At 42.1% G+C, this 12,114-nt stretch overlaps 1 protein-coding gene across 2 annotated transcripts in view; it reads right to left on the bottom strand.

Annotated features, from left to right (window-relative positions):
- Positions 1 to 8,604, bottom strand: part of PGAM5 (PGAM family member 5, mitochondrial serine/threonine protein phosphatase) — a 20,695-nt gene extending 12,091 nt beyond the window's left edge. For both annotated transcript variants that reach the window (XM_060785702.2, XM_060785703.2), the window contains exon 1: positions 8,187 to 8,604. In XM_060785702.2, coding sequence (XP_060641685.2) covers positions 8,187 to 8,470 — 284 coding nt within the window. In that variant the 5' untranslated portion in view covers positions 8,471 to 8,604. The remainder of the gene's footprint in view (positions 1 to 8,186) is intronic.
- Positions 8,605 to 12,114: the final 3,510 nt, after the last annotated feature.

The raw sequence follows: 12,114 nt of genomic DNA, 5'->3' as shown, positions 1-12,114 counted from the left end.
CACTTAATATGCTTATTACTGTATTGTCGAAGGCTTTCATGGTTGGAATCACTGGGTTGTTGTAAGTTTTTCGGGCTGTATGGCTATGTTCCAGAAGCATTCTCTCCTGACATTTCACCTTTATCTATGGAGAGGATGCCTGTCATAGATGCAGGTGAAACGTCAGGAGAGAATGCTTCTGGAACATGGCCATACAGCCCAAAAAACTTACAACAACCCATGCTTATTACTACATTTGCCACTGTTTTAAATTACCCTCATAATGCATCCTTTAGCCACTGCACTATTTTCTTATTGGATAGCCATACGATCATTGCTTAACTTGCTATGCTGTAACCATTAGTACTCTTTTACATTAGCAATTTTATTACTCTTTTGTATGATAATTACACATCTCTTTTCACCATCCTACCTATAATTTCAATATGCATTAAATGTACTCTACTTCTGAACATGTTGCTGGTTCAAATATCATTCCTCCTTGTTCACTGAAGCCATAGGTCAAGGGTGACAAAGAAAACAAAGCCCAATTTTCATGGAGGGAAACAATCAAGTTTGACCCGATGTCACTACACAACAGGCCTGTAATAAGCCTCTTCAGTTAATTCATTTAAGCCACGCAACTACAGTAGGTTCAATCCATTATGAAATTAAACTCCAGTAGGATTTTTGCTCAGATTTACCATTATTAATCCAGCAAGGAATTACATAAAAACCAAAGCTTAATGCACTTCAGTAAGAGAAAGTGTGAACTAACAACCATGGGCATCAGTGGCCTGAGGTACATTATTCTGCAGGACTCTGAGCACTTTATTGCTGGAAGTTGCTGGACTGATGTTTGACATCTATATGAATAAAAATGTAATGTTTGTTTGTGGAATTAACATAACTCAAAAACCACTGGATGAATTGCTCCCAAATTTGGCCACAAGATACCTACTAACCCAAGGAGTGACCATCACTCAAAAATGATTTTGTCATTTGGAAGTTGTAGTTGCTGGGATTTATAGTTAACCTACAATCAAAGAGCATTCTGAATTCCACAAATGATGGAACTGAACCAAATGTGGCACACAGAACTCCCATGACCAACAGAAAACACTGGAAGAGTTTGGTGGGCATTGACCTTGAGTTTGGGAGTTGTAGTTCACCTACATCCAGAAAGCACTGTGGACTCAAACAATGATGGGTCTGGACGAAACTTGGCACGAATACTCCATTTGCCCAAATATGAACACAGATGGAGTTTGGGGGGAAATAGACCTTAACATTTGGGAGTTGTAGTTACTGGGGTTTACAGTTCACCTACAATCCAAGAGCATTCTGAACCCCACCAACAACAGTTTTGAGGCAACCTTCCCACACAGAACCCCATGACCAACAGAAAATACTTAAGGCCATCCAGTCCAACTCCCTTCACCAGGGCAAGAAAATGTAATCAAAACCCTCCTGACAATGAGCCATCCAGCCATAGATATAGATATATGATTCATACACAGAGAGATATAGTATCATAGATTTGAAAGGGACCCCAAAAGAAGGACAATTATATGATACATGTTCCAGAGCAGGCAAACCAGACGGTCTCTACATCAACAAGAAACAACAAGAAATACTGTTTACCCACCAGCATAAAGAAATTACACATATTAGAAACCAACACTTTCTCATTTCTTTATTTTCCAGTTCACCAGACTGGGCCACAGCAATGCGTGGTAGGGGATGGCTAGTTCTAAATAAATAAACAAATCACATTTAAATAAACCAAGCAAGAAACAAAGCTGTGTGACCAGATACTAGGATGAAATATAATCTAGTATATTTTCAAGATTGTTATGGAAGGGTGCAACCCCTAAGAACAGGCTAGGCTGCTGTCTGGTAGAAAACGCACCCTGGAAACTGCAACATTCCCTACTGCAAAACTGAAGGATCACAAAGATGAATTAAAATCAGTCGGACAGAAGCTTCTCTAAGCAAAGATGTCCATTATTATCGAAGGGCTTTGGATGGCCCAGATTGAACAGGGATAGAGAAACCTCATGGGGATTCATTATGCTAGAGCAAGTGCAAACAGTTTGCATTGGAAATATTCAAAATGCCGTCTCCACTGACAAAGTACTTGAAAGTGAAACTAAATGCAAGAGAGATGAATAGCACAGAACTCAGAAATGGAAAAATCAACTACAAGTATGTGGCAATTTGGACTAGAAATAAGAACTAGATTTGATGTCTCCAAGATTCAAACAATTTAAAGGTATGAAATCCTATTTCAGAAAAGGAGAAATAAATATTGTCTCTGATGCCAGGATTTAATGAGTGATTTACATGACATCATAAACATAGCCACTAGAAAAATGTTGAAGGAGACTAGACGAAATTGGCCCTGTGCTCATTGAAATTTAATATCCAAGGTGTCAAATCAGATTTCAGATTTGAATAAATGTGTACTTGAAAGAAATGGGATTTAGAGCATTATCTGAATTTCTTCAATTTAGAGATTACTGGACAAATAAACAATTTTTAAGAATCTGCTGAAAAACAGCTCAAAGAGGTCACAGTGGCTGTTCAGATTCTCACAATGATTGTAGTCTATTTGTCTAATCGCATTTCCCTATACAGGCCATCACATGCACTGTGGTCAATGGAAGAGGCCCTACTCCAGGCCCGTAGCCAGGATTTCATTTCGGGGGGGGGGGGAATTTTTTCAGGGCGGGGGTTCGGGGGGGGGCTGAGTTTCGGGGGGGGCTGAGTCTGAGTGAAAGAGGGTCTAGCCTAGCAAACCTTTTGTATCGTTACCCCAATACCCCCATGCATATGGGATATATTGAGTATGGTGATCAGATCATGATATGAATAAACATAACAGTTTAAATAATGCACCAGTAAGGCCTTTTCGCGAACCACCATGAGAATTTCGGGGGGGGGGCTGAAGCTCCCCATCTCTGGCACTCCCTCCCTAAAGAAATAAAACGCCCCCCAGCCTCTTCTGCAAAAACAAACAAACAAACACACCAAAAACCCCAAACCTCTTGATAACATACCTATGCACTTTAGCATATGGAGTGGAGGAGTACTAGGAAACTTTTAATTCCATTGGAATGCTGGCTAACTTATCTGTATTCCACTGCTGCTATGGTACATGTGAAAGAACCACGATAGCCATTTTATGTATTTTAATCATACTCTCAGGGTTTATGACTTAATTGTTAATTATGTTATTAGTATAATTATGCCTATTTGATTATTTGTATTTTGATTTTCATTTTGATGGTAATTCTCTTTCGTTATAAGATTACAGTTATTATCTTGTATTATCATTCTGAGGTGTATTTGCCAAGGGCACTGAATGTTTGCCTTTTTGTGTGTAAACTGCCCCGAGAAGATGGTCCATAAATAATGATGATGATGATAATGATGATGATGATGATTATTATTATTATTATTTTTATTATTACAGCAGGATTTGGAAAAAGTATAGAATAGAATTAGGGTGAAAGAATCAACATGAAAAGAAAGACAGATAAAGTTGAGAACTGTTTTTAAAAGCTTTGGTGGGCCTAATAAACAGCTCTGGTGATAATGGCACAAAACCCACTGGATTCAATGAAATCTCTTTGGGAGAAAAGTCAAGGATTTTGGAAAATAGAAAAAAATGGACTAAATATCTGGGAGTTACAATCACAAAAAACAGTTTATTATTTCAAAACAAAGAGAAAAAAGTCTGGAAAGAAATTTAAGAGAGACTTGGAAACATAAATTTATGTCTGCTGTGTAGAATTGGAGCAATAAAAGCACATGTTTTGTTAAGGTTTTTCTTTCTTGTTCAAACAATCCTAGTTATAAAAAAGTGGGATACCTTTTGTACAATGTCAAAAAAAAAAAAAGATTTCCATACTTGCCTGACAGGCATAGAAACCCAGAGTAAATGTTTAAAAACATTGCACAATACTAAGGAAAAGGATGGTCTGGGAATCCCTAACATCAAATTATATGGCTAGGCTTGTTATTTTGTGCGGCTAAAGCAATGGATTTTGCTTAGAGATGTGGGGCTTTTGGAACCTGAAAGCCATAATTTAGGATTTGCTGGCATGGTTATCTGCATAAATGGTGTTTGAAAACGAGCCTTTAAAAGAGTAAACAATAAGGTCTGCCCAATATTTTCAGCATGTTGTTTATATGGATGTATGTGAAAAACAGGGTCCAAAGATATATAATTTACTATGTGCAGTAATTATTTAAAGATGTTTGGTATGATGTATAAATGGTGTCTAACCGCAAAATGCTTCAAACCAATGTTGAGGGTGTTAAGTAAAGAACGGGAAAATTCTAAGAAAGTGAAATGTTAATGGTCTAAAATTTATATGTTAATCTAAAAAATATTAAAGGTAGATTTTCTAATGTTACCAGAACTATTTCGATTGGGCATGATGGATGAAGATCTGGAGAATAAATATGAATTGCTTCTTTGATATATGACAGCAAGAATATTGATAGTTTAACCTTGGAAATGGACTGAAGCACCCAAAATGGCAGAATGGCTTGTTAAGGTTGCAGAGTCAACCCAAATTGCCAAATTAATGAGGGTTCTAAATAATAAACCAATTGAAGACTTTTTGAAAGGTTGGACATGGTTTATGATTTTTTTGAGCACAAAGAAATCTAACAATGCAATAATCTGTTTCTATGGTCATTGGTAATTTAAGTAGAATTGACTAGTTGGCTCTGGAATGACATTTTTTTCCTTTTGAACTTTTCATTACAGTCAATATGGGGAGGTGCTTCCAAACCCTATGACTGTTTCCTCCTCCTTTTTTCTTTTCAGGATTAGCCCTAGCACTGAGATTCAAGGAACAGCTGCTAATTCCCAAACTGCTAAGAGCTGGCAAAGCCAACTCCTGTTAGTGGTCTACACATGTGTAAGTAAACATTACACCTACAAGCTAGCTGGCATTGCCCCCCCCCCCCCGTGTGCTATGGGAAGTTGCTGCTGTGAGCGAAATAAGGTTGAACACTGTGAAAGCCATCCACTGCATGGCTATCAGCCTCTTCCCAGTAGACTCAAATCAAGAAAGAGCTTCATGAGAACCACTCTTCCTCTTAATGTTCCCCCAACAACCACAAGAGTATCCCTCTGGGCAGCTAAACCAGGAAAACCCAAATGGATGCCTCCCCCCTCCACAAGACTATCCATGAGGCCCTACCTCCAGGGGCAAACCAAGGATAGACAATGTGGAAGTCCCTGAACAGACTTAGAAGTGAAGTGGGCAGATCAAAAGACAACCTACAAAATGGCCCTACCTAGAAGGATCCTCCACCCTGTGCGACTGTGGAGCAGAACAAACAACTCCGCAATGTATGCTTGTCCACAGTGCCCTGTCTCATGCACAGAGGAAGTATTGTTTAAAGCTACAGACAATGCGGTCGCTGTTGCCTGTTTTGGTCAAAAATTATTTAACCGCTTGTGTTCCCTCTATTTTTATCAGTTTTATACTTATTTACGCAATGCTTCTGACACAAAATAAATAAACATGCATATGCCTATTTTTGCAGAGGTTGGAATCCCCCATCCTCTGCTGCAAGTTAAAGTTCTTAAGATAAATAAAAGGGAGTGGCAAGTCATAAGTGCCACTGGTGACTACTAGGCTTACATTCCACAATCATGCCACATGTCAATCTAAGCCATTACTTTTTCCTTCTCCATCAGCAACAGAAACAGGAATTCCCCTTCAGATCCAGGCCACTTTTGTCCTGGGAGATGCTACCTGCCCCTTTCTTACGCAGAGAGCACTGAATTTCTCAAGGTGCCTCTACTACTGAATCAGAAAAAACCTTTAGTTACTGTATGAGTAAGCTGCTACAAATGCAGGACCAATAAAACAAGTTTTAGTTCAGTTAGAAGTAGAAAACATAAAAGACAATTCTGGATTTTAGCAGAGCCCAAGGAAACGTCTAAGGAAGCTTACCACTTAATATAAGAATGAATCCTTAAGTATTCATTATAATAAAACAGAGGTAATTTTTTTACAAGGAAGACGGTTACTCACACCTGGCAAATGCTCCCACTGAACAGGTCACAAACTCACGGAATCTCAAAGTAGTTTTTCAATGCCTGGTGTTTGCTAGATTTATATGTATTTAAAGGAGGGCACTATTTTTCTACCATTATCAAAGTATTCCCAATTGTACAGTTCACAACTATGTGCTTACGCCCCTTGTTATTATGCCCTTTTGACCAAGGAACGTCTTGATTTAATAGCACCTCTTCTACAGAATACACAGGATGGAAGATCACTCTTGCCCTTCTGCTCTCTGAGCAGGATGTCCAGATTACAGACAGGGTTGCTAAGTTTTTTTTGCAACTGTCGTTGTGACCAGTCGACAAACAACAAAGCAACAGTACAATAAAATACTCTCTTAGAAGGACTCAGGGATCGAAGGGAGGCTGGTAGGATTATGTATAAATCTTGATCTGAGGTAGAGCATTGAAACTTACTTCCATATATTTATTTCATGTTTGCAAAGCAGGTTGACTATCCCTTATCTGAAACACAAGAAGTGCTCTGGATTTTGCAGTCCTGTGAGATTTTGGAATACTCATATTTGTAATAAGTACATAAGGAGACACCATGGAAATGGGAAATTCATTCACATTTCATATACCTCTTAGAAAAACACCTTGAAATCATGCACAATATTTTCAACAATTTTATGCACAAAATAAAGTTTGTGTACATCAAGTATTTTGCATAGTCTAATATTATTTGTTGTTCTCACTACTGGAGAGCAAGTTGATGAAACAACATAACTGCCATTATATATGCTCATGTGTAAGTCAAACTCATGTATCTGTTCAGGGCAGATTTGGGGGTCAAAGTGATGGATTTTAATAGGAGTTGAGGGCCATTTTTTAGAGTGAGGAAACTTTCAGTACCACCTTAGGGACCAGGGATTGTTTTCCCATTTGTGGCATTGCAGCAGAGAGAGGAGATGGGTTTGATGCTTCTTTTAGCTTCTCCCAAAACAGACCGATCTCTCACCTTTCGTCACTCAACTGAAGAGAAGGGATGGTTCCTTTTTTCATAAGAATTGAGGTACACTATTCACATCGGCCCATGGATACATCTACTCAGGTTTTTGATTCTCAATGTTTTGACTAACATTTCTTAGACTTATACAAGAGTATATAGGATAGCATAGAAGGTCCCTAAATCAGTTAGTAACCCCATAAATCAATGGTTTCATGGTGTGTGAGTGACATACCCATGGGCATATACTGTGCCCAGCTTTTAAGAGATACAGAAACACTGGTTAACTCTTGATTTCCAGTCCTCCAGAGTATATTTACACCAGCACGATCAAACCCATTTTCATGGAGGTTTGCATCAGTTTTATGCTTGCCTTCAAAGGGCCACTGAATGCATAGACGAAGAATCCTTGGCTACAGAGAGAGTGCAAACTATTAGTATTTTACACAGTGTCTGGTGCTCTTCAATTTTTTCCCAATTTGGGTCTCCAGATGCTACTGAATGTCAACTCCCATCACTTTTGGTTATCTGGAGATAATTGCAGCTCAACAGCCCTTGTGGCTCTGAGGTTGGGGAAAAGCTAAAGGACTCTTTAACATCACACAGCCTATCCCCAGGCCTTGGATCTCAATCCAACTCTCACTCCCCAGACTAAACAGAACGAACTGCAGCCTTCCAGATGTGACTACATCCCAACTGACATTGGTTCTAGTCATGATAATGTCTAATTGTGAGGAAAACAGGACTTGGAGTCCAATGTATGGAGGGACAACTCTAGGATTGCAGGATTCCCCCCCCCCCCCCCAATTCACTGGAGGCCTTTAAACAGAGGCTGGATGGCCATCTGTCAGGGGTACTTTGACGGTGCTTTTCCTGCATGGCAGGGGGTTGGACTAGATGGCCCATGGGGTCTCTTCCAACTCGAGGATTCTGTGAGAGGTTAAGGCCGTGCTGGCGATCCTTGCCTGGGTGCAGCAGACGTGAGGGAGGAAGCCAAGCAAGGCCTGGCTCGGCTCGTGGATCAGGGCCCCTGCCTGAGACAATGGCCTCCTCCTGCCAGCGGGCCCTCAGGGGTCCCGGACGGCACCTCCCCGGCCGGAGCCTCCTCTGGCGGGGCCAAGGGCGGAGCCTTTGGGGAGAGCGCCCCCCCCCCCGCCTCACCTGTCCCAGTTGCTGTCCCAGAAGCCGCATCCGTTGGTCTTCTCCAGCCAGGCGGGCGCGGGGGCGGCGGAGAGGGAGGCGGCGGGCGAAGGCAGGAGCAGCAGGCCTGGAGGCGGCGGGCCCGACGAGGAGGAGGAGAGCGCCGGCTCCGCGAAACGCGGCTCGCCCCCGCCGGCCTTGTCCACTTGCTGCTTGGCCACCGGCACCGCCGAGAAGAGCACCGAGCCGCCCGCCAAGCCGCACGCGGCGGCGGCCGTGACCGCCACGACCCGTCGGAAGGCCATGGAGGGGAGGCAGGGCGTCACACCCACTCCGCGCCCGGCCCGGCCCGGCTCTCCGCGCTGAGCCGCAACCCCGGCGGCAAGCGAACCACTCCCGCCTCCAACGGAGCGCGCTGAGGGACAAGAGTCTTCTGCCGGGCGGAGGGGGCGGGGCCGAGGAGGAGGAGAAGGGGCGGGGCCTAGGAGCAGGCGCGGGCGGGGCTCCTCCAGGAGAGAGGCAAGAAGAGGCCCGGCCCTGGCGGAGCTCCCTCCCTCCCTCCCGCTCTCCCTCCCTCCCTCCCGCTCTCCCTCCCTCCCTGTGGGTCCCGCGCGCTGTGCTCCTGGCTTCTCCGTGCCACTTCGTCATTGGGTCCGTCATGAAAACGTCATGGACAAAGTTTATTAAACTGCACAAAAGGTTAAAAATGGCAGCCACAAAAACGAAGTTTCTGAATTATTCTTATTGTTATTATATTTGCGTTACTTTGAGTTTGGCTGTCTGGCCATCTTCCAGAAGCATTCTCTCCTGTCGTTTCGCCCACATCTATGGCAGGCATCCTCAGGGGTTGTCAGGTCTGTTGGAAACGAGGCAAGTGGGATTTATATATCTGTGGAAAAATGTCCAGGTTGGGAGAAAGAATTCTTGTCTGTTTGAGGAAAGTGGGAATCTTGCCATTGGCCAGCTTGATTAGCATTGAATGGTCTTGCGGCTTCAAAGCCTGGCTGCTTCCTGCCTGGGGGAACCCTTGGTTGGGAGGTGTTAGTTGGCCCTGATTGTTTAGATCCCACTAAGTAAAAATGCCTGTATCTCTAAGGAGAACAAGTGTCAAGTTTATAACTTTGTAAGTACCTTTAGATGTGTTTTAGCATATGATGTCCAATGGATATATTTGGAGCAAAAGTTGATGTATATAATAAGTGTTTATAACTTTGCAAGTATATGCAAATGTTTTTCTGTATATGATGTTCTATATATATATATATATATATATATATATATATTTGCAGCAAGTTTTGAAGTATATAATAATTTTAAACCACCAGAGGAAGGCCTGGAGTAAAGCCGAAACCAGTCGTGGGCAGCTGATTCATATTCAGCTCGGCATAAGAAGACACAGCATTGATACCATTTCAGAGTGATGGATTATACAAAAACCCATATAATATTGTTTGTGATTACTGTGAATTTGAACAGTATAACAACTTTATACAACCATACACTGAATTTTATTATTTTTTACTTTCTGTATAAGTGGGATATTTGTTGAGCTTCCTGGTTGTTTCCTGTCTGGAATGCCCCTGTTTTCTGAGTGTTCTTTATTTACTGACCTTTAGAGTTTTAAAATACTGGGAGCCACATTTTATTCATTTTCACGATTTCCTCTTTTCTGTTGGAATTGTCCATATGCTTGTGGATTTCAATGCCTCTTTGTATAGTCTGACATGGTGGTTGTGAGAGTGGTCCAATTATTTTTGTGTTCTCCAATAGTATGCTGTCTCCAGGTTGGTTCATCAAGTGCTCGCTATGGCTGACTCTCTGGTTGAATTAGTCTTTGAATCCCAACCAAGAATTCTCCCAGGCAGCAAGCAACCAGACTTTGAAGGTGCAAGGTTATTTAATACTAATCAAGGTGGCCAATGTGGCCAATGGCAACATTCACACTTGCCTCAAGCAGACAAGAGTTCTCCCCCCCCCCCCCCCCGGACATTATTCACAGATATATAAACCCCACTTGCCTCGTTTCCAAAAGACCTGACAACCCCTGAGGACGCTTGCCATAGATGTGGGCAAAAAGTCAGGAGAGGATGCTTCTGGAACATGGCCAGAAAGCCTGGAAAACTCACAGCAAACCTTCAACAACATCTGCTTGTAGTCTGCGCAGACAGACTACAAGCAGAGGCATAACACGGTTGCTCAGATGATTAATTGGAAATTGTGCCACAAACCATCTGCCTGCGACAAAGAACTGGTGGGATCACAAGCCTGAAAGAGTTACAGAAAATGAACACTTCAAACTACTCTGGGACTTCCGAATTCAGACTGACCGAGTTTTGGAGTACAATACTCCTGACCTCACGATCGTGTTAAAAACAAAGTATGGATCATTGATGTTGCAATCCCAGGCAACAGCAGGATTGAAGAGAAACAACTGGAAAAGCTGACATGATATGAGGATTTAAAGATCAAACTGCAAAGACTCTGGCAGAAGCCAGTCAAGGTGGTCCCAGTAGTGATCGGCACACTGGGTGCAGTGCCTAAAGACCTTGGCGTGCACTTAAACACAATCAGCGGTGACAAAATGACCATCTGCCAGCTGCAGAAGGCCACCTTACTGGGATCTGCATGCATTATTCACCGATACATCACACAGTCCTAGACGCTTGGGAAGTGTCCGACGTGTGACCCAATACAACAGCCAGCAGAGTGACCTTGTTTGCTGTGGACTCATCTTGTGTTTCAAATAATAATAATAATAATAATAATAACAATAAACTTTATTTGTATCCTGCCCCGTCTCCCCATGGGGACTCAGGGTGGTGTCCAAGAAAACAGGCAAACATTCAATGCCTATAAAACAGAAACCCGAGAGAGAATTTAAACATAAAACAACACTAAACATTAAACAACAAATTAAAATATTATTTTGCTTTGAAACAGAACAACAGTGACCCCAAGAGTTTCTACATGTGTATTACAGCCTCAGCAGCAAGTTTGAGAGAGACTCAGCTGCATTGATTGGAGCAAAACGAAGAGTGCTGCATCACCAAAAAGACTAAGCATTTTATTTCAGCGTCCGCTTTTGTGGACACTTTGTTATTTGATAAAGTGAAGTGCAAAGAAAGCACTTGTCTTGAAGTGGCCACAAAGAGTAATTGTAGAGACTACAGAGTCCATTAGACACTGACTAGGGAGCACCAATTACACATTTTCACAATTCTTATAGGATTTCTTAGCATCTCTACTACATTGCAAAGTATACATAAAGTTATGAACTTTAGGGTGTATCTGTTGTCTAGAATCCTGGGGTTCTGTTCCCGGTGTGCCAGCTCCAATTGGTTCAAGACTGGCAGAAATGAAGGCAGAGTTGCTGTATTGTTTTGATGGCCAAAGAAGGATCCCAGATCTAATGTGTCCTCCATTTATAGATATCAGCATTTTATGAACATTTCTAAATAGTAAACATTGTTCTGATTTGTATAATTTATGATCCACTGTCCTATTGGTTTGAAGTACATTCAGTGTTCTTATGTTTTACAGCCCATAATTGGAGGAGTGTGTATAGTGAGAAACATAATACAACTTGTATTGGATATATTCCAGATGTCTGCAGTAGTCCAGAAACTGCCACTTTTAGTAGCTCTAGTCTAAAGAGGTACAGTAGACCAGGCAACCTCAAACAGTGGCCCTCCAGCTGTTTTGGCCTCCAACTCCCAATTCCTGAGCATTGAATAAACTGGCTAGGGGTTCTGGGAGTTGGAGGCCCAAACAGCTGGAGCGCTGCAGTTTGAGGATGCCTGCAGTAGACAAGAGGCTGGGAGATAGGAATATATTATACAACGGAAGAGAAATGGGCATTTGTTTCAAACATGGATTTTGGTCAAATATATCAGCTGCAATCAAACATTTCTTCCATGTTGCATCAATATCTGTAAGGGTGATGTTGAGT

The sequence above is a fragment of the Anolis sagrei genome, chromosome X (genome assembly GCF_037176765.1).
Source record: "Anolis sagrei isolate rAnoSag1 chromosome X, rAnoSag1.mat, whole genome shotgun sequence".
Lineage (NCBI taxonomy): Eukaryota > Metazoa > Chordata > Lepidosauria > Squamata > Dactyloidae > Anolis > Anolis sagrei.
This window is presented reverse-complemented; position numbering and strand designations above follow the sequence as displayed.